Genomic DNA, 22,775 nt, shown 5'->3' with positions numbered 1-22,775 from the left:
TTATTTTCACTCCAACGAGACTGACGATCGCAAGTGCTCCGATCGGCGCTTCATACGCGTATACAGGCGATCAAAAACAAAACATCAAGTTCTCACGAGAGACGCGCATCAACGACTCCCAGGGAGTAAAAAAAGAAAAAATCGCAATAGACACCCTTTGTGGGAATATACTCAAGAGAGAAGAGCGCGCAAAGGCACATGAATGCGCGTGTAAATAAAACAAAAAAGATAGAGCGTGAGTGAATAAACCGAAAATAAAAAGAATTGAAAAAAAAAAAAAAAAAAAGGGAGAGTCGTGAGAGAGAAGGGACATGTGCGCCTTTCGCCTGGCAGCTGCGGGTGTGTTCAGAGCGAAAAAGAGGCAAGTACAAAAAAGAAAAGAGGAGGAGGATAGAGAGCACGAGGGAGGAAGGAGACGAGGTGGAGGAGGAGCGATGGGCAAGTTCGATAGCCTCAGCTGACACTGTGCCAGCAGTCTGCGGAGTGTCGGTTGCGTCGCGGACGGAGAAAACATACGAGAGCCTGCAGAGATAAAAGAGGTGCATATATATGTATATCGTCCGGTCAGTGTATACCAACTGCGGGTGTTCCCCATATTGGTCATCCTCTCGGTGTTGGAACAGAAAAGATAGTATTGTGTAGTGCACATTACGCGTACATTATTTACGACATGAGGTCCCGAGGGGATGACCATTGGTACGAAGGAGTACTCTACTCGACGACGACGACGACGACGACTCGTTGATGTGCTCATCGACTCCGAAATCGAGAGGAGCGAAAGATGATGGACGCGGCGCTGAGGACGCTCAACCACCAGGAGGTCGTGCACGAGGGGTGGCTCATCAAGTCGCCGCCCAGCAAGCTCTGGAAAGCGGTAAATATGTATACTTTTCTGCGCGTTGGAGGATAAGTAAAAAAAAAAAAAAATGTAACGAGTTTGCGTGTTCTTTTTCATCACTCATTCACGGATGTGTATACATATTTTTTTTTTTTTTCATTTCATTTTCCTCCGCAACGAGTACGTGTGTATAATATACATCATCCGCGTGTATACACTTACCACAAACGGACGACCCTTTTTTATATGCGTGTGCCGTATAGGGTCCGTCTGTCAATCTCTGCCCGTTGTTATTACAAACATTAACGATTGTACATACGCACGCATCACGTTCTATCTCTCGGTTTCTTCTTTCATACGCGCGAGTGTTGTGTGTGTGTGTGTGTGTGTACGTGTGTCTATTGACTGAGTGGAGTCTGTGATGATGATGATGATGCATGCGTCGCTATTACTATAATTTATTTAGTGCCGCTCTGTGATTCATCCGCTGGGCATTTTTCTCCTCTAACGGGCTCTCCTGCATAGTTTTCGGCGAATAAATCAATTTTTGGAGGAACCACCGCGACATATTCGATACTTTTCGTTACTTATTTTTGTAAAGCGTTTGTTTTTTAACGACACAATCGTTTGTTCTAACGGTTGTTATTGTGGACGATGTACTTCTCATGTTGCCCCTTATCGCGTCGAGTTGTTTATCATCTTGAAATTCTATCTCTTTGCCGGTTCGAGGCGTTTTTTCGTAGAAGTGATTAGCCAGGACGAGCTGTTTGCGTGCAGTTGGATAATAAAATTATTATGTGCTTGTATGCGCGTGTCCGCGTCTGTGATTTCGCAGAAGAGATTGTCTTTTTTTTTTATTCGTTTATTTATTTAACATTTGGATGTTTGTTCTATTTTTTTCTGAAACGCAGAGATGGAGAGAAAGATGGTTCACACTGAGGCACAGCGGAGAATTGCCAGGCCAGTACTTTTTGGAGTATTACACAGACGGCAGGTGCAGGAAACTCAAAGGCAAGATCGATCTCGATCAGTGCGAACAGGTATATTGTTATACTTGATAGTTATTTATTTTTCACAAATTAATATATATATATATCGATTGAATGTGTTTGTTGAATTTCCGCAGGTCGATGCGGGCTTGAGTTTCGAAAACAGAAAAGAAAAGTACCAGCACATGTTCAACATAAAAACGCCAAAAAGAATTTACTATCTCGTGGCGGAAAACGAGTCTGTCATGAACAAGTGGGTGGATGCCATTTGCCAAGTGTGTGGATTGAAGGCTTACACCCAGGACGACGATCAGCAGTCACAAGGTTTTAACGTCATTTTGACTCATTCTCACATAATGTATATTTACGATCACTCGATCATTAGGCTGCGTTTTCTCGTTTTCAGTGTTTTCATTTGACACGGGAGAATCGCCGCCTATCTCGCCGACCAGCACCTTGTCGAACCCGTACATTCCGATAAGCGAGTGTATATCGGGGCCACGCCCAATCGACGATAACAATTTTGTTAATCACCACCATGGTGTACATAAACATATCGACCATTACGACGCTACGAAAAGACTGATGCCGACACCCCCGAGGTCTCCAACAATCACCGACGCCGATAGCGTCATTACCGACGACGAGTCCCTTCCTTCTTCGCTGCCCAACGTTAACTGGGATACTTTCCCTTCTGCTGGTACCTATACATATACTCAACGACTGGTGCACGTTTTTACAAAGAAAGAAAAAAAAACCAACGTGCCGCTCGTTTTTTTTTTTTTTTTTGTTTTTTTGTTGCAGGTGACTTGAAGCCAAATTTCAAATCAAAGAAGCGATTTGGAAAACTGAAAACGGAGCCAGTCGTTGTCGCCGCTCCCAAACAGGGACCGATTCCACCGAGGCCGCCGAAACCAAGTCACAACTATTTGAATTTGGACGGCGTGACTGAGAACGCAAAGCCAAGCGCGTTGCCCACGCCCACCCAATTATCGAATGACCTGTTGAACAATTCGAGTAGCACGCCTTTGAAAACTCGACAGGTAGCGATAACGAAAGCGGACGTCAATACGTTGAACAAACTGCAAAAGTTGCAGCAGAACACGAAAAAAATCCTCAACACGGACGACCACGTGTTTCGTTACGATTTCGACAACAACGTCGAACAATCGGACGTGTCGTCGGTCAAGTCCTCGAACCTGTCGATGAGCCCTTCCAACAAGGACAAAAACAACGCAGTGCCCATGATAATCGTGCCACCGCCGCCCCCGCCGCCATTAGTCAATAGAGGATTGAAGCCGGGCAGGAAAACTAGTGATTCGAATCAAAGCCATGAACTGTCTCCTACTGTAAGTAACAAAGATGCCAGTGAACTCTTCGCCGAACCACCCAGTATCAATAGAAGGTTGAAACCGGCTCATGCTAAATCGCCCGACAGAGGTAAGCGAAAATTATCACATGTACACACCCTATACACGGCATCGATGATCATCATCATATTGATTATATAAATTACATGTAGATTTGACGCAACTTGACTCGCCTTCCGTGAAGAGAAAAACCAAACCGATTCCTAGTCCAATAATGATGTCCAAGTTGCAGAAAGGTCGTCTACCGTCGGTATCGGACGACGAAAACGTATTCGACGAGAAAGAAAAAGTTTGTAGAGATTTCACAAGTGCATGTCGTATTTTTTTTTTCAACGTGTGGCTTGACAATTTACCGAACGATTGTTTGTTTGCAGATATATTACTACCATGACAATGAAAACCAAGTACCGGCGTCGAACCGCAACCTGGTGATTTTGCAATACGTAGATTTAGATTTAGACACCGACAATGCAAATAGTCCTACTGTGCAGCAGCAGCAATCTCCGTTGGCCACTACAGTGTACAAAACTGTCGATTTTGTTAAAACTGAAGCATTCAATCGCACAAGACAGAGGGTCGAGGAAGAGAGAAAGCAATGCAACGACGAATTGACATAGTTTAGTCGTTTCAACAGATTGTAAAAAAAAGATTCAAGTGCTATTTGGAAAAATGTGCTTCCACGGTTATCTTATGTTATCGGTACATTTATTTACCGATTTTTATCACGCGGTGCAGAAGAGATGTTAAATTTAAGGACAAATCGAAGAAATGATGAGGACTTTCTCTTCTGTGGTTACCTTTAGAAAATGTAGAGGCAAATTAAACGATTGATATACGGAAAATGTTAAAATTGTAGAAAGTCTGAGAAAACAAGGACCAAAAAAGAAAAAGAAAGAAAAAAAATCGAGTCAACACGATCGATAGCAATTGAAATCACGAAAAAATTTGTGATATAAGTTCACTAGTTAAAAATATTTAGTATTATTTATTCCTGGTTGATCAAAGTAATAAAAAAAAATATATATATTTAGTTTTTAGATAAAATGCTTTAAAACAAATTTTATAGGAAAGTTTATTTGTACATTGAACAGCGATTTGTGATCTGTATGACGAAATGTTGTTTGCCATTTAATTTCGACGTAATATATTTACATACATGCATATATTTATATCTTCTCGATTATTCATCGACTCAAAATTATATCGAACCTCGTTAACGTTGAATAAAATATATAGATTCCATATATTTTTCTACGTAGATAAATACGTGTTCGTGTATGTGTACATCCGATAGATTTTTTTTAAATGTATTTCCATTATTTTTTTTTTGTAAATCTATGATGAAAAAAATTTTTTATCATCAATGACTTTTCACATAAAACTTCAAAATTTGTACAAAATATCGAATAAAAAGAAAAAGTTTATCCAAACAAACATACATAAGTAGACTCTTAATAAAAAATTCAAATCCTACCAATGTAGCCTCCTACAAAAGGGGGTGATATTTGGTCGATTAAGGTGTTTGAAGCGCTCCCCGAGCAACCCCCCAGAATACAGAGGGTCATCCCAGAACTATTGAGGCATACTATATTTTCACTTCTTCGCGGATCATCTATTCATCTCTTTTGTGACGTGTCATATGTATATATTGGCACTCTTAGCATGGCATATATAGATACAGTGTGCCATGCCGGTGGCATGATGCCGCATCACACTAATCCCACTTCGATCAGTGATCAGTCGATTTGTTCGATTAAGGTGTTGAAAAGGCTCTGAACGATCATTGAGGTGTATTATCTATTTATGGCCAAGACTGTTAATATAGATATATGTGTTGGAAAATTTTTTCAAATTTTACTGACTCTACGGAAGCGCCTAAGCGCCACCTGCTTGCGAAGTCGGAAGCATGCATATTTTTGTGTAAACAAAGCACAAATCGATTGTGCAGTAGTGTCCATGCTATGTACATACTATCCCTGCTGGTAGAAACCGATTGAAGTCGATTAAAATAATTTAATGCGTTTTTAATAGTGAATCTTAATACCGCATAGTAGCATTGAAATAGCATAGATATTTAGTATCGATTAAAGTCGATTAAAATAAAATCCTATAAACATTCTATTAAAATCGATTATTAAATGTTTTAATCGATTTCAATAGTATTTTTTAGTATTCACAATTGATAATATATTGAACGGGCCGTAAAGCCCGGCAGTTAGAAGCATGCATATTTTTATGTAAAAAAAGCACAAATCGATTGTGCAGTAGTGTCCATGCTATGTACATACTAGCAACGCACGGCTCAACCACGAAAATTTGTTTATAATTAAATTACGTGCATTATTATAAACAAATTTTCGTGGTTGAGCCGTGCGTTGCTAGTATGTACATAGCATGGACACTACTGCACAATCGATTTGTGCTTTTTTTACATAAAAATATGCATGCTTCTAACTGCCGGGCTTTACGGCCGTTCAATATATTATCAATTGTGAATACTAAAAAATACTATTGAAATCGATTAAAACATTTAATAATCGATTTTAATAGAATGTTTATAGGATTTTATTTTAATCGACTTTAATCGATACTAAATATCTATGCTATTTCAATGCTACTATGCGGTATTAAGATTCACTAAGTATTAAAAACGCATTAAATTATTTTAATCGACTTCAATCGGTTTCTACCAGCAGGGATAGTATGTATACATAGCATGGACACTACTGCACAATCGATTTGTGCTTTGTTTACACAAAAATATGCATGCTTCCGACTTCGCAAGCAGGTGGCGCTTAGGCGCTTCCGTATGACTCCGAGAATCAAACCCATATTCTTCGGGTTGGTATAGTCGGACGACAGACAGGGATCTTATCGATTGTGGTACGCAGCACATGTATGCAGCACAATACCTATATATAGTGCAGAGACTGCAGAGTGTCTGCAGACCGCAGTGTGTGTGTAGTGTGTACTTGTACGCTGTACGGGCTGTACGCTGTACGGCGTGAGTTAGTTACTGTTGGTTTGGGGTGCTTCGGTACTTTATAAACTGCATGGAGACTGCAACTGTGCGCGCTTAGCTTGGACGCCATTTTTTCGTTAGTTCCTGTGTACGCGGCAATTTAGTCCTGTATACCGTCCTATACGTGTACGTTTATAGGTATACTGTTTGCGACGTGCTTGTATTATAACCAAAGTTATAACATCACCGTGTGCCGTGTATAGCAGTGCTCCGAAAACGAAAACTCGCGCTCCTCGACCAGCGACGCGAGAGGACGAGGAGAAGACAAAATACAAGCAGGCAACATGTCATCACGTAATTTCATGTCGCTGCTGAATCCCAGCTATCTGCACGGCTCGTCCTCGACGACGAGCAACGGCACCCCAGTGTCAGCAGCCGCCGCGGCAGCAGCTGCTGCAGCTGCGGCCGTCTCCGCGGCTATAGCCAACGGGACCGCGTTGGATAAGTCCTCCACCAAGCGCGAGGCTGATGGTAAGTTTGGTTGATTGTTGAGTAAAATGTACTTGCAAAAGTACAGAATGCACGATAGCTGTGTATGTGTATGCAAGGTTGGCTACGACAATGGGGTGGTAGTGTGTCTTTGGTCATAAAATACACTTCTGTATTGGTACCTAAATGCAATGCTCTTTTTTTTTAATATTTTTAAATCTTGTTATTGTGACAGAAAAAGAGTCCAGAGAGGAACGCCGTAAACGTAGAAAGTCCAGGTGGGGTGGGAGCGAACATGAAAAGACCTTCATCCCAGGAATGCCCACTGTTTTGCCGACCAACCTCACAGCAGATCAGGAAAAGGCATACTTGTGTGAGTATATTACTTCTAATCGTTTCTAGATTAGGATTAGCTTAGTTTTATGCTTACAAATTTTTTATTCTATATATAAGCGTGCGCGAATATTAATAAAACTCAGATAGCATTTGAAATGTAAGTATGAACTTGGACAATTTTTTGATCAAAGTAAAAAAATCACTCGCATTACAAAATTGTAAAGGAGGTAAGGTAAAACAATGTGAAGGACAAGTTTATTAATCAACCAAATTGATATTGTAACATGGTAATACAAGAAATTTTTAATCTCTCATTGTAGTATAAACATGTATAGTTGCATTGTGTATGGTTATTATTTATCTAACTGTTGGGGTTCCTGCCCCTTTCTAATCCATTGGTTCACAGATCAGCTACAGATTGAAGAGATCAGCCGAAAACTACGTACAGGAGATCTTGGGATACCACTTAATCCTGAAGAAAGGTTTGAAAAAGCTTAACTGCCAACAAATTTGACCATTTAATCTTCTGACCAATTCAGCAACCCACAACTCAGTGGCTCTAGATTTCTATTATAATTGGTGCCTTCAAAGTCTTTGTGGGAGGCTCTCAATAAAAATTTATTAGCAGCCAGGACTTGAATTTATGTTCAAGTCTTCTACACATCAGAGAAGACAAATTATCATAATAATGTGGTTTGATCTAATCTATTTCTTTTTATAAAATCTCAACGTTTATGTGTTGCCAATGAAAATATTCCAATGAGTTTTGAATCATTTAAACATGTTTCAGTCCTATGATTTGTCCATACTCTTTCTTATGACATTAATTTTATTTTCTTATTTCAGACTTGTTTTGAATATCTTTTATCCAACGATGTTTCTTAAGTGTATGATTTAATATTAACAATTCATAATGAGTGTCATGTACTAATTCAAATCTCATCTATTCGTTGTTGGCAATGTTTGCTTGTTAGATTATACATAAATCTTAGTATGTTAAAAAAAAAAATTCTTGAAAAACAAAACAATAAGCAGTGTATGGAAATATTTAATTTTTTTTTACACGAGACAATTTTTCGTCTGCAACAAGTGGTTCTTTAAACTCTGGTTATAAACGTCTGTCACTTTTTTCAGCTCTGTCTTTGACAAATTCTTTACTGAAACTGATACCTAGGTAGACTTTACTAACAATACTTATCGCGAAAACATTACAGGAAATATTAAATTAATAAAACAATCTTTAATTACAACTGTTCAAGCTAATATTACTTTCAGGTACAACAATAATTAAATGATTCTTGATGAAGATTAACGAAATTTCATTATTCCAATAGGTTATAATAATGATTATTTATCTAGATTAGCATTGCACAAATACGAGAATTCAACTGACACTAATGTAAAAAAAAAAACCTAATTGAATTTTTTTAATAATCACAGGACTTACTCTCTTTCATAGCACCTTAGCAGCTGAGCTACATTTCTGCATAAACATTGCAGACTTCACTGGTTATCTACTATTTGTAAATCAATCTCTGCTAAGCTTCCGTAAAGAGACGTCAGCAGAGATCAAAGAACTATTATAGGACAATCATGGAAAAAAATAATTTTACTAAAAATTTCGAGATAGGCATAAAAAGCATGCTCTCTTTCTGATGCAAACAGAACTTGTTAGAAATTTTTTTTTTATTCAAAAGTAAAATTTCTTGCTCTTTAAAAAATCGGAAATATCGAAATAACTTAAAAAGTTAAAAAAAAAAAATATATTCATTTCATTGGAAAAAAAAAAGACAAAAAAAAATTAGATCAGGTTGCTTGAACATAAATAATATCTACATAACGACAATATTTGGAATACCTTCTTTTTTTTCCAGGTCCCCATCACCTGAACCAATATACAGTAGTGACGGCAAAAGGTTAAACACACGAGAGTATCGGACGAGACGGAAATTGGAAGAAGAGCGTCACAATCTCATTCAAAAGATTTTAAAAATTAATCCTGAATTTAAACCACCACCAGATTATAAGTAAGATTTTTTCATAAATTTCAGCAGTAAATAATACAAACTTGCTAAATTATTAATTGATAATAATTGCGATCGTTTTCAGGCCACCCATTATACGAGTTCACGACAAAGTCATGATCCCTCAAGAAGAACATCCTGACATCAACTTTGTTGGATTGCTCATTGGGCCGCGTGGTAACACGTTGAAATGTACGTGAAAGTCAAAAAATGATTCAAACAAACATTGTTGTTATTTTGTCAATTAATCGATATTTTCTTTGCAGCCATGGAAAAAGAAACTGGAGCTAAAATTATAATTCGAGGCAAGGGCAGTGTAAAAGAAGGAAAAGTAGGTCGTAAAGACGGACAACCTCTACCTGGAGAGGATGAACCACTTCACGCTTACATAACTGCCAATAATCTTGAAGCGGTGAAAAAAGCTGTTGAGAGGGTAAGTCAAAATCGCATGCCGAATTTGCTTATATTTTTTAGTATAATTCGCCAAAAAAATTTAAACATCAAACGATAACTTGATTTTTCTTCAGATTCACGAAATCATTAGACAAGGTGTAGAGGTGCCAGAAGGCCAGAATGACTTGCGTCGTAACCAGTTACGCGAGCTTGCTCTTCTCAATGGCACGTTACGTGAAAACGATGGTCCTCGCTGCACAAATTGTGGTGCAAGCGATCACAAATCTTGGCTGTGCCCTGACAAACCTAACGTCACAAACAACATTGTGTGTTCGAGTTGCGGTGGCGCAGGTCACATAGCTCGTGATTGTCGCTCGAAACGACCTGGCATGGGTGGACCTGCAGCTGCCAGTAATCCAGCTGGAGACAAGGCCAAAATAGACGAAGAATACATGTCGCTCATGGCTGAACTTGGCGAAGGTCCGCCACCCGATCGTTCTAAAACTCAAAACACTCGTCCCGCTACCAGTACAGCTTCGAGTTATCCTGGATTATTCGACCGACAACAGCAGCAGCCGCCGCGTGCTCTTATGGCAGCTCCAGCTCATCCACCACCAGGCATGATGGCACCACCTAACGGGCCGCCGCCCATGATGGCACCACCACCTCCAGGAATAGCACCACCGCCTTGGTCACAGCCAGACATGAGCAACATGAATTCTATGAACAACATGAATAACATGAACAGCATGAACAACATGAATATGCCACCACAGTGGGGTCAACCCCCAGTGAGCATGCCACCTCCACCAGGAGTTATGCAGCCGCCTCCTCCACCTCCAGGGGCTTCAATTCAGCAGCCTCATTCTACGATACCTCCGCTGATGCCGTGGATGACTCCGGGTAATAACCAACCACCACCGCCGGGACAAGTTCCACCACCACCTCCAGTGCAGATGCAGCCCCCACCACCGGCAGTGGGCATTCCGCCGTGGCAGCAGCCGCCTCCTCATCCCCAGCCACCAGGCACACAAGCAGTTCAACCTCCCGGGGTGCAAGCACCACCTCCTCAGCAACCTCCAAATCCGGGGATGCGACCGCCCGTACCACCTGGCACCATGCCACCTCCGGGCTACCCACACCAAGGTCCACCAGGATGGGGAGCACCCCAACAACATCCACAGATGCACGGTTGGCCCCCTGCTGGTCCTGTCCCCCCACCGCCTCAGCCCGCACCAGCACCAGCACCGCCGGGCATCGATCTCAATAGTTTGCCGTCCCTATTGGCGCAGCCGCCGCCTCCACCTCCGCCCACCAGCTAATCGTTTTCTAATGGGCTGCGGACAAATGATAAACAATCAGTAGCGCCCATCTGTCTCGATTTTAAGGAGACGCGTCGTGACGCCCATTGATATGAATATTGATTATAAATTCTAAATCGTCGATAAACGGGCGTCACAACGCGTCTCCTTAAAATCGAGACAGATCCGCGCAGACATAAGTTCAGTAGCGTTAAAAAAATGTTATCACCGTTCAACATATATTGTAATGTATTAAAAGCGTAAAAATTTCAATTTACGCACTTCAATTAACTCTTACTAAAAAAAATGTTACATTATAAAACGGTTTATTTTCAATATAGTCGTTTTATGATGTCTTTAAGCAGAATCTAGGCATCAATTTAGGTTTCATCAAAAATCTAAATTATTCATCATCAATGGTTTTCACAATGTAAGTTATATTCTTAGTCATCTCAACAATTAATGTGCTACGAAGAGGTTATCAATTTTTCTTACAATTTAAGAATCAACCTTTTCTGTAATAATTAAAGTATACTCTTATTTTTACTAGCCTTGAAATAATATATAATAGAAAAATTATGTTTTCCCTTCTAGTGCAATTGTACATAGTAGCAATTATAATACATTAAATAATGTAAATTTATTTTTTAATCACTTGTGAGGAATTTTAACTTGATTGAAATGTTATAGAATGATTATTGGTTTCCTATCTAACTAAATAACTAGAGCATTTTTTAATTTGGGTATGCATTGATGATTTATCATCAACTGTTAAATTCATTATTTACTAGTGACACGAATAAAATGATTTTTAACGGTTCAATAAAGACAGTCAACAAATTTGTGTATTTTGTTTTTGTACAATAAAACCATTAAACGTAAAACTCACTGCATTATAATATAATTATTACACCTGTATTCCGTTGTTGAACAACACATAAGGAAAATTTAAAAATTCAGTTTTTACTACCGTTTTTTTAATTTTTAAATAATCTTTATCTTATGCACTTAAAAATTCAAGAAATGCAACATTATTACATTGTAATTTAACATACAAGTTTGTTACCGCAATGAATTACAAGAATTACGAATGCGGCAGTTTAAAAGATATTTAAATAATCGTATGGAAACATTGATTTTGAGAGACCGATACTTGATCAACGTAGTGAGGACGTGGTGACTCACGAATCACCGAGCCGCGTTATACGTTATATTTGAATTCGCGCTGTTTATCGGTTAATAACAAACTGTGAAAGAGCAATTAATAATGGCTATTAAATCGATTGTTCTTTTAGTAAACGCAACGTTTTGTTATTCAAATAATTATTAACGTAAAGAAAAAAAGAAGACATTTCGTTTGGTTATCACCCGACATCATTTGTATACTTTCAGAATTTTGTGGTAAGAATGTATATTTGTACTACCCCAATATTTTCGTTAAAATCGGATCGTAGGTATACTAACCCACAGCTAATAAAAATTGCTTTAAAAATCGATTTTTTGAAAATATCCGAAACCCCGGTAAAGTTAACCTCAATAGGAAAAAGTGTAATTTTCATCATCAATGACAGTTTGTTTTCCTCGTACCCTTGAAAATCCCGTCAACCATGTAATAACCAATTAAAAAAACATTGCCAACTTAATCCAACAGAGTAACAAGTGTTAAATCAAAGCAAATAAATTGCACTTTGACTGTTCTTGTGACAATTCTTTGACGTTTCAGAGCTCCCGGGGAAAAGAACAAACACTCTTCCTCGGCGTCCTCGGTAACTGCGAGAAAGGGCGGACGCGGACGGGGCCAGCTGCTCTGCTGCTGCTTCGTGTCAGCGCACGCGTGCTCTCCCGCAACGGACAACGACTCTCTCGCCGATTTTTGCGCCGTGTGTTGGTGTGTGGGTGTGCGCGCACGAGACGAGAGACTAAGGTTGGTATCCTATCCATATACCCAACTACTCTCAGTAGAGACGTGCGCGTGTAGTTATTGTGCTTACTCTCTTCTCTCGGTTGTCGTGCTCGTGCAGTTTTCTTCGACAATTTCGGTGATATCCAGAGGATACTAAAGCCAGCAAGGATGACGTCCACAGGTACATTCCAGGGATTGTCGGAAAACCGCAACTCCAGCAAGTTAGTACACTTACTTTAATTATTATTTCCTTATGTGCAAGTGCGCAAAATTCTATAGGTGATTGGGAGCCATGCATTTTCCAGTTTCCACCCTTAATGTAAGTATCAAGGTAGTGTGGCTGGAAGTTGTATACAATCATCAGCTGATAAATATTTATACAACAATCATTTCAGCAAACGGAGGTGGTTTTTTTTCTTCACGTTCAATATTTCAATGTATATAGTAAAAGGGTAGCTGCAGGCAAAAAAGGAGTCGGGCTCTGTATTGTTATTAAACGGAGTTTTGTTTCCGTCCACGTCTCTGCCTCAACAACTGTGGCAAATTAGTGAAAAGGTGTCATCCCCATCATGTTGTCGGTGCAGAAAATTTTATCTACGAAAATTCGTCGACTCTTTTTTAAAAAATAGTATCCTCAAGCATTAATCCCATATAGTGTGTACAACCTAATTTCATCTTTGGCAACAGTTGGCGCTAAATTTTGTGTCGTGAGAACGAATTAATTTAATTATTAAATAAGTATATAAATAAGAAAAATTAACGTAAGTAAAAGAGAAAAGCTACAGAAATCAGGGAAAACAATATAGTGTTACCGCGTGCGAGTGTAGAGATATCAAAAAGATGAAGCACATTCAGAGAGGGGATACTCATTGAAGGTGTATGTGTGGCGTGCATTTTCCATCATCTGCTCCTCTATTGTAATATGGGGGATGGGGGATACCTTTACTCTCGGGAATTCCGAGAGAGAAGTGCTTAGGCGTAGACTTTTTCTCTTTCGCGAGTCGATTCCCCATCTTCCCGAAGAGCAAAAGGTGCGCCCGTGGCTGTACAACTTATGCATGTATATGTACACACGGAACATGGATAGGTATATCGCCTGTACAGAAAGCGGAGAACCGGATACAACCGGATAGATGAATCTAACCTCCCTGTAACCGCGCTCGTGTATATGTATATATTTTTTATGAGAGAAAGGAGCAATCTACTTAACTGCAGTTGCTTTTCCATTTTTAATTACTTTTTTACTCTACCAGAAGTATAGACATAAATTTACAGCAATGCATGCAACATGGGCTGTCTTACTCTCTTTAAGATTTGTTTCATCGCTGACACAAACCGTTACTTATTCGTTATCGGGTTTGAGTGGATGGTATGCCGTGATTAGGTAGAGTCGGGTATCAGTGGGAATGTGTAATTATCATTCTTGGATTCAATTTTGAATGCCAGATGACGCGAGTCAAAAAATATGGATACTTAATAGGTTCACTGATAACATTTCTTTTATTAGCTACTGAAAAACAAATGACGGAAAATGTGTGAAGCCGCTTTTCGTTTATCTTCCATTGAGCTGTGTTAAAATGTGCTAATGAAGGGTAGGATGCTACTTTTTTTCATACACTTTATGGTGTATAATTTTGATATTTACAAATTTAATCCAAGTTGAACATCTGCATCCACAGTCGCCAGCGTGTCCCTTTATTCTGTTTTACAGGTGCCCAGACAATTGTGGAGCGACTCCTCGACCTTGCCAACTCTCTCTCTCTCTCTCTGTCTCTCTCGCAACTGTCAACAACCCCCTTTTCATCGCCCCATTCTTATCAGTGAACGCAATTAGGATTGAATGAGTATAAGTAGTCCTCTCCTCGCGGCTTTTAATACACCAGAGTTTTAATGATTTTGTTCTCGAGTCTCTGGATGCTTTGAACCTTTCGATATACTTTTTGTTCAAGTTATTTACACTTACTTTAAATAGAACCCCAGATTCTTTAAAATCTATTTTATTATTATTATTATTTTTTTTGTATTATTTTTCAACTCAACCGACGAGCATTTCTCTCCATTGTTATCTTTACTTTCATGACTATCGTTAATCACTTTTTTCCCTCTTAATCATAAATTTACAACATTCTTCCTAGAAGATATATATATATATTCCACCGATGAATCAGACGCCACAATGAAACATAGCAGTGCGAAAAAAATGTTACGCTCTCGTATACTTAATAATGTAATACTTAACAATTCAACGAGCGTTCGCTTTCGCACAGAACACGCTAAAAGCAGTCTCTCACAGTTGTACATGTGTATAATGTATGTGTATACGCAACAAAAGTAAAAGTATAATAACCAATACGCCCCTCATCCCCATATTGAGTTTTCCCTTTGTTCTTACCACCACAACATTATATACTTGAGGAGGATGAGAGGGCAAAGAACCAATATATATGTGAACGACGACGATTCGCGGTAAATCGTTATACCTACGTCGAGTTTCGGTCGCGTGTCCACTTACAATTACTCGAGTGCGACATATGTGGCTCTGCCAATATAATATTATATACCTTTACCCTGTCCACATACACCTATCAAGAGAAGCTCGGACCTTATAAATATATATACACATGCTCCTCCTGCAGGTGCAGGACGACGTGCAGTGCACCTTATCCCCCGCACACACGTTGGGTATTTGTAATGCGTGTTGCCATACCTACTGTATACTTATTATGCCCATGGAATCGTGACTCACATGCGAGAACCGCGCGAACCCTCCCTCTCTCGGTGGTTGTAACTTTTTTTTTTTCCCTTCCTCCTCTCCCCCTCGACGCATTTTTATGCTAAGCCGCGCTTATCTATGCGACCTTTTATGCCGCTGATGTTTTAATTACTCCGCCGGTTTAACCGAGGAATCGTCGGAGCATACGTTTTTCCGTTCTCGTTCCAGCGGCTATTGTTCCGTGCGCGTATATACGCCGAATACCAGGCAAACAAAAAAAAAACGCGATACAAGGATGCAAAACACGTCGTGTGTACAAAAAAAAAAGAAAAACTAAACGCGCCGTTCTCTGGCGTTTATTCGATCGCGTTACCGATCTCCGATGCACTCCCTCTGTTGTTGCAAAATACATCATTGCGCCGGGAAATGTATCAAATTACGCGTACAGCCGCAGTGTTTTTCCGAGGAAAAGAACAAAAAAGAAATCGGTAAAAAACACTCGCATGACAAATTACCTCACGCCCCCGTGTCTCTGCACTTTCCAAAGTTTACTTTTTTTTTTTTTTTTTTCTTTTCGTCGCCATACTTATTTAGCGCGCTTGTAAAAAATATGTCGAATGGAGAGAAAAAAAACAAAAGCGGGGGTCTGGTGACCACCTGGCGTGTATAACACACTCCGTCATTATACCGCGTAATTGCCTATACTGTAGCAGTTGGTCCGTCTGGCTCTGCATGACAGACACATGTCATATATATGCGACCCTCGTGGCTTCTATATAATACCTATATATACCACACGCACTTGTACTTATAGTTAGGACTGAAGGTTGGATAATTATTAATTTGTCGCTGGTGTTCATTTTGCATAGTTCGAGATTATGTTGCTCAAGGGGAAAGTGGCGAATTTTCCTTGTTTCATCCACACATCATACTTTGTCGTTTGTGGGGTCGTTTAACTAAAAATTGGTTGTGCAAGTCGCGGGTTTTTTATTTTTCCTTTTTTTTTATGCACCCAACTGTTTGTGGTTGTTGTGAATTTTTGTTAAGAGTTTCTATATGGACAATACTTTTCGAATTTGCCTGTATCTCTTGTCAAAAATCGTGTAGAAAGTGACTTTATCCACTTGTTGGTCGCTGGTACTGTTGCGCGAGGTTTACCGAAAGCGATGGCAGATAGAGGCACTGTTGACTTACTCAAACTTAAAAAAAAATAGATCTTTATTCAGATTTTTATCGCATAATTTCTTGAAGGCATTGTTCCTTTTGGAAATTGTACAACTCCGATACTGTACATTTTTTTTTCTTTGTTTTTTCTTTTCATAGCGCTCGCATATTTATTGTAATTCGGCACACTTGGACCATGGACTACGCCTTTTACGATAAACACGTTTTATTTTTAATTGGTGATAATTTAATTCATCAAAAATTAATATAATCAACAACAAAGTAATAATATTTCGAAAATTGTATTGAAGCTCAACATACGAAGGTAGAGCAATTCACCAAGCGATGATCGCGAAATCATACGGTCAAGTCAATGTCAACTTCAAGTTTTTCAAGTTATAGATTGTTTTTTTTTTTTTTAAGAATCAAATGTATCCTGCATCCGATTGTCGATTGTTCGATTCACACGCAGGCGCGTAAGAGTAAACCTATGGAAAACACTTGATTCCACACAAATTGTACAGCTCGATAACTCTTAAGCCGATCAAACCATCACACAACAAATAACATCCCGAAAAAAGTAGAAAAAAAAAAAAAATTCTCGCAACCACACGCGCACACAGAGCAGGTACATATTATTATGAGCAAACAAAAGGCGCAAGAGAACAGATCGATACACACCATCGGACATCACGAGCGCGTAACGTTACACCTTCCGGTTCGCGTCGCGATCGGTTTGCGGTGGTTCGCGGGAACACAATCACGCCCCTCCCGTGAAGAGGAGAACAACACCACCTGTGTTTGTACACCTTATTTTTGCCCCCCCCCCTCATCCCTTGCGCTTGTGCAAAACACACACATGCACGGGCACACAGACAGGATGTGCCTGCATGTAGTCGTCAAACGGCCCTTTTCTAATCGCTCGATCTGACACTATGCGTGCTCGTACCGTTACACAAGACTCGCGACAATTATACAGCCCTTAGTTACACCGGCGCTTCTTAATCGTGTGGATTCTATTGTGCCGCGGTGCAAAAGTATAAGGAGTAGACTCGCTGGAAGCAATTTTTTCATCTTCGAAGAATTCCTTACCTTTTTTTTTTTTTTTTTTTTTTTTCTTCTTTACGGTACACTGCAGCTTTGTAAGAAATGCAAGTGATGAATGTTACTCATACATCCGTGTCAATGGGTTTATGGCAAGGATGTAGAGTGGCGTGTGGAATGCATCGTCCACACTTGAGCTGTACAGCTATGTAGTAGAAGAAGCACTGATGGGAGACGACGACTGCGGTGTCGATTTGGAGGGACGTGAAAAAAATTAGCGTTGCCGATCAATCTTGGCTCTCGTCGACAATTGGTATATAAATATAATAAATGGCTTTCGCGTAGTTGAGCAACCTTTTTTGACACCAACGTAGCGGTTTGGCTCGTCATTAAGTGCAAACGGAATAAAAGGAAAAAAAGATGATTGTCCGTTTCACGAGGATGCAAAGTAAGAAAACTCGTATGGTAAAAAAAAAAAAAAAAAAAAATTGCTAAATAGAGAAACGTAGAGGGAGAGACAAAGAAAAAAACAAATGATCCTGCCTCCCGCTGATCCTCGTGTTTTCCTCTCTCTCTCCGATGAAATTATTTTTGTAATTTTTCTCTTTTCACCGCAACGCATGTACACACATCTCAAAGTAAAACAGCTGTTTGATCCATACAGCCTATACGGGCCCATCAGCGACTCGCGTAGCTGTATATGCACACGGTAAAAAAAAAAAAAAAAAAAAAAGAAAGAGAGAAATAGAAACGGGTCTCTGATGCTGTTGAATTTCTTCTCCTCTCGTTAAATTGTAATTCAAGGTCAGCTCTTCGCGTGATGCACGATACATAGGTACAGCTGTGCGCACTCGCGAGATCCATCGGTCGGCTGTAAAATAAAATATACATATATAGTATATACGCGGGTACCTAAAGCGTCCACGGGGGCACAACAGCTAACTGTCCGGGACTTTATTGCTTCCCCACACACTCATTTTGTTTTATAACAATGTGTCATCGTATATATTATATATATATATACATACCTTGCTCCCCATTACAATAATTATACTCTCCCGATGTATGGAGGGTTTTTTTCTCTCTCGTGACTGGGCTATTCCCTTGCGGTATCTATTGCGTTTTATTGGAATGACGATTCGTACGCCCTTTTTCGCGAATTCCCTCGAAACAATGGGCATTTTATCTAACTTGTGCTTTTCAGCATCAACATTTTTCAAAAGAAATATTATGTAGCTGGCACACAAAAAGTCTAATTACGACATAACTTAGGAGTTTTTCTTTTTTTTTTTCCCTCCTTCTTTTTCAAGCGAAGCGAACAAATCTTACTTGGTCGTAAAACAGAGATAGTATATAGCTCTCGGGCTCAGTAGGACACTTTGCTCCACTTGGCTATTGTTTATTCGTCTCTTGAAGAATCATGACTCAAACGAGGAGAGGGAAAATTTATGAAAAAAAAAAAAAGCTAACTACAGCGTTTAAGGTGATGTATACCAATATAGCCATTTACGTACAACATAAATGGACCCAACCGGAATGTAGAACGGACGCATCGCTGGAAAATTTTTTTTTTTTTTTGCCCTATTGATCTTCCTCTGTATGTATACACCTCGTACCAAACAATGCATACAAACAAAATAACGTTAAACTTCTCTGATATTTAAAATGTGATTGTTACTTCAAAACGGCCGCAGTGAGGTCAACGACTCCGTGGATTGTGCAGGTAATTAGGTACACGTGTGCTCATCCCTCTCGGGCGCGAAAACGAAGAAAAGCGAACGATCCGGTGCGTCATTCCATGCTCCAAACAATACGCGTGATGAGAGTAGATCCCGTGGTGGCTGGACTTTCGTCCCTATTGGCGTCGAACCTACCGTGTGTGACGTCATCAGTAATGACGTCACTACCGACTCGTTGTAGGGAAAATACGTTAGCAGCATAGGGGGGGAGTAAGGTTTTATTTATTTTCTCGACAACAAAGGTAAGAATCAATGTGATTTTTATTGTGATTTGTAAAGTGATGAAAATCCCTTAACATAAAATTTTGAAAGTTTAATAATTATAGTGACAAGAGTAATATCTATGTAAAAGTCCCTCATAACCTCTCCCAATATTTGTTTGTATTTCCAGTAACGTGCAAAGTCCATCAATTATCAATGCATCTGCCTATGTCTGCAATTTGTCAATTTGGAAAGTGCACCATTTCCAGTCGGAATTATGTTGAAGGAGAAAAGTTGCTGAACGCTAATCATATTTTAAAGTGCGGGAAAATGTCAGAGATGGGAAATGTCATTCGCATTACAGCTTATTGCCTTCAAACGACTGATATAAATGGAAAACCACATGAAATTAGAGGAGAAATATTGTTAGATGGCAGTATAAAATCTTTTTTGTGTTCCTGCAAGGCTGGATTAAGTCAAAAATGCAAATACGTGCTGGCTGTTTTGCTATACTGCTGCAGGTAAAATTCAATGAATTTTTTTTTGTCATTTCAATGAATAACGATTTCCTAATTGAATTATTATTTTATGAATATTCGCCAATATCTCCATGATTCGTTGACGCTGGTCTGCAGATAAATCTGAAGTATCGCAACCCCTGTGCGATGACGAGTAACACTCATGATCCTTCACCCTCGTTGCTTTGTACTGCTCCAGAGTTTTCTTTTGGGGTTTTTGCCAGGCACACTTTACATCAGTACACGATAGTTGTTCAAGTCCATCAATATCATTTCTAAAATTCAATTAGGAAATTATTATTCATTGAAATGACAAAAAAAAATTTATTGAATTTTACCTGCAGCAGTATAGCAAAACAGCCAGCACGTATTTGCATTTTTGACTTAATCCAGCCTTGCAGGAACACAAAAAAGATTTTATACTGCCATCTAACAATATTTCTCCTCTAATTTCATGTGGTTTTCCATTTATATCAGTCGTTTGAAGGCAATAAGCTGTAATGCGAATGACATTTCCCATCTCTGACATTTTCCCGCACTTTAAAATATGATTAGCGTTCAGCAACTTTTCTCCTTCAACATAATTCCGACTGGAAATGGTGCACTTTCCAAATTGACAAATTGCAGACATAGGCAGATGCATTGATAATTGATGGACTTTGCACGTTACTGGAAATACAAACAAATATTGGGAGAGGTTATGAGGGACTTTTACATAGATATTACTCTTGTCACTATAATTATTAAACTTTCAAAATTTTATGTTAAGGGATTTTCATCACTTTACAAATCACAATAAAAATCACATTGATTCTTACCTTTGTTGTCGAGAAAATAAATAAAACCTTACTCCCCCCCTATGCTGCTAACGTATTTTCCCTACAACGAGTCGGTAGTGACGTCATTACTGATGACGTCACACACGGTAGGTTCGACGCCAATATACATTGCCGACGCCAGAAGCAACTATACATGGCTCGGGCTGCCCGACTTCTCCAGGGCCACATTCACATTTGGTCGCTCGTGTGCACGCACATATACATTACATCCTTGAAGAGCATATATACACACCCAAACGACACCGACGCATAAAGCGCAAAAGGGGAGGGGGGCCTTCCCTTCTATATACACGTATATATGTATACAACACGTATAAATCTCAAGCGAATGCAGCTCATAATATTATACATCTCCGAGAGGAGAGAGAAAGAACGAATATACGCGTGTATATATACATGCACACGACTGCTTTATGCTTGCGTATGTGTGCGCGGCTCGTGGTGTGTCGGTTTCTGGGTGTGTAAGTGTCCAGCCGTCTGGCGCACCGCGGAGTCGAGAGGAAAAGTCGCCGGCCGGTCCTCTCTCTCTCTCTCTTTCTGTCGCGTGTCGCGTCCGTCCGTCCGTATACGCGGTCCCTCCAGTTACGAACTTTATTCGCTCGTATCTCTATCGCTGGTGAACGAATTTTCTCGTTTTGGAACACTCCCCCCCTCCCTCCCGTACCGATCTTGGACGCGTCCGCACGTCCCATCCTCCTCCTGATTTTTCCACGGTCCGCGTGTACACCTACAACGTGCTCCGTGGGTTTCTCCGTTGCGTATAATATATCGCAACGGTGCGGGTAAACAACGCGCCTACAACATCGATGCACCTCGTCCCTATATACTCCGCAGATAACGCCCAGTCGACCGTCACGCACATACAAGGGCGAAAAGATGTGGACCGGTCCTGAAGAACAGAAGAACAAAATCAGGTCAGTCGTGTATAGAGGTTCTTGTTTTTTTTTCCTTCAAATCAAAAATTTTGCACTCGATATACAGCTTCGAAGCTGCGCCTTGAACGACATGCAATACGTATTCCAACCTCGATCGGCTCAGAGTAATATTACCCATCTATACTCACACGGTAGATTTACGTATAAGGTATATACTCGTGCACCAAAGAATATAATATATATATATATATATAATATAATATATACGCTCCCCGGTGCGGTGCAACAGCACGAGACTTTCGCCTTTCACAATGGCGCGCCCTCGCAATTGACAGCTACATGTATACATACATACCTCGACTCTCCTGTCTATGCAGTATACATATATTCCACACTCATATGCGTGTGTACGCTACACACGCGCGCGTTTGGTGTATATCGTTACAACATGTATACATAGTACCACCGGGATTACCCACCCACTTTGACGGAGAGACCTTGCATAGTTCTTTTAAAGGGCCGGGATATAGGGCCACAATTTTCTTTTATCTTTTTTATAATGGTCATCTTTTTTTTCAACCTTGCTATCGCTTTGGTTTTTCCTGATTGCTTTTTTGTTAATCCGCGCCGGTTGTCGCGCCAGCCACCGTGGAATTTCCGCTCGAGAGGCGCGGAATCGGCGTTCCGGAAATTCCTCGTGAGCGCTGCCCCTTCACTTGTATATTATGTACATACACTCACCTACACTGCAGCGAAAGTCACGCATCCTCCGCTTTTTTTCTCTCCCCCTCCTATCCTCTTGTATTTGCTTGAGTGCCAAAATTTTCGCGCGCGACGTTTAAATCATCTTTCCGATGTACGAGGAAATTAAATAAATGGCGTGTACCCATATATGACATTGAAGCGCGGGACTGTGAATAATCGACAGCGCCGATGGAGCCTTTCTTTCGAACGAATAAACTATATTGAGCTTGGAAAAACAAAACGCATAGGGTGGAGAATAGGATTATTAGAGGGTGGGTGGCCTACACCTATATGTATATCCATCACTTCCGGCGAGCGTGCCATTTATTATAT

The 22,775-nt window shown here is 40.0% G+C and overlaps 3 protein-coding genes and 1 long non-coding RNA gene across 6 annotated transcripts in view; 3 read left to right on the top strand and 1 right to left on the bottom strand.

Annotated features, from left to right (window-relative positions):
* The first annotated feature begins 549 nt into the window (after positions 1 to 549).
* Positions 550 to 4,631, top strand: LOC106640153 (uncharacterized). Its single transcript, XM_014354091.2, has 7 exons — positions 550 to 874; positions 1,750 to 1,878; positions 1,965 to 2,151; positions 2,234 to 2,527; positions 2,632 to 3,267; positions 3,350 to 3,486; positions 3,572 to 4,631. The coding sequence occupies exons 1-7, from the start codon at positions 782 to 784 to the stop codon at positions 3,812 to 3,814; spliced, it is 1,719 nt and encodes a 572-aa protein (XP_014209577.2). The 5' UTR covers positions 550 to 781; the 3' UTR covers positions 3,815 to 4,631.
* A 1,508-nt stretch (positions 4,632 to 6,139) lies between these two features.
* On the top strand, positions 6,140 to 11,586 carry SF1 (splicing factor 1). 3 transcript variants are annotated; one of them, XM_089596727.1, is made up of 8 exons: positions 6,140 to 6,552; positions 6,592 to 6,699; positions 6,884 to 7,021; positions 7,391 to 7,466; positions 8,859 to 9,011; positions 9,094 to 9,200; positions 9,275 to 9,441; positions 9,536 to 11,586. In XM_089596727.1, exons 1-8 carry the CDS (start codon positions 6,504 to 6,506, stop codon positions 10,721 to 10,723), a joined length of 1,986 nt encoding a protein of 661 aa, XP_089452853.1. In that variant the 5' UTR covers positions 6,140 to 6,503; the 3' UTR covers positions 10,724 to 11,586. The 3 variants fall into 3 exon arrangements, with proteins under 3 accessions (XP_089452853.1, XP_023245978.2, XP_014209575.2); XM_023390210.2 differs by having other exon boundaries at positions 6,140 to 6,699; XM_014354089.2 differs by having other exon boundaries at positions 6,141 to 6,690.
* A 330-nt stretch (positions 11,587 to 11,916) lies between these two features.
* The window catches only part of Jupiter (microtubule-associated protein Jupiter), an 86,915-nt gene continuing 76,056 nt past the window's right edge, over positions 11,917 to 22,775 (top strand). Inside the window, exons 1-2 of the mRNA XM_089596533.1 lie at positions 11,917 to 12,103; positions 12,426 to 12,826. Coding sequence (XP_089452659.1) covers positions 12,774 to 12,826 — 53 coding nt within the window. The 5' untranslated portion in view covers positions 11,917 to 12,103; positions 12,426 to 12,773. The remainder of the gene's footprint in view (positions 12,104 to 12,425; positions 12,827 to 22,775) is intronic.
* Positions 19,383 to 20,915, bottom strand: LOC149373439 (uncharacterized). The gene is made up of 3 exons (XR_016293358.1): positions 20,803 to 20,915; positions 20,323 to 20,653; positions 19,383 to 20,259 (listed from the first exon to the last, which is right to left on the bottom strand). It is a non-coding gene; the product is annotated as an uncharacterized LOC149373439 (long non-coding RNA).

This window comes from Copidosoma floridanum, unplaced genomic scaffold, assembly GCF_036245765.1.
Source record: "Copidosoma floridanum isolate Cflo_tuat_1 unplaced genomic scaffold, Cflo_Japanese_pri ptg000030l, whole genome shotgun sequence".
NCBI lineage: Eukaryota > Metazoa > Arthropoda > Insecta > Hymenoptera > Encyrtidae > Copidosoma > Copidosoma floridanum.
Note: the sequence above shows the minus strand (reverse complement) of the source record. Positions and strands in the feature narration are given on the sequence as shown.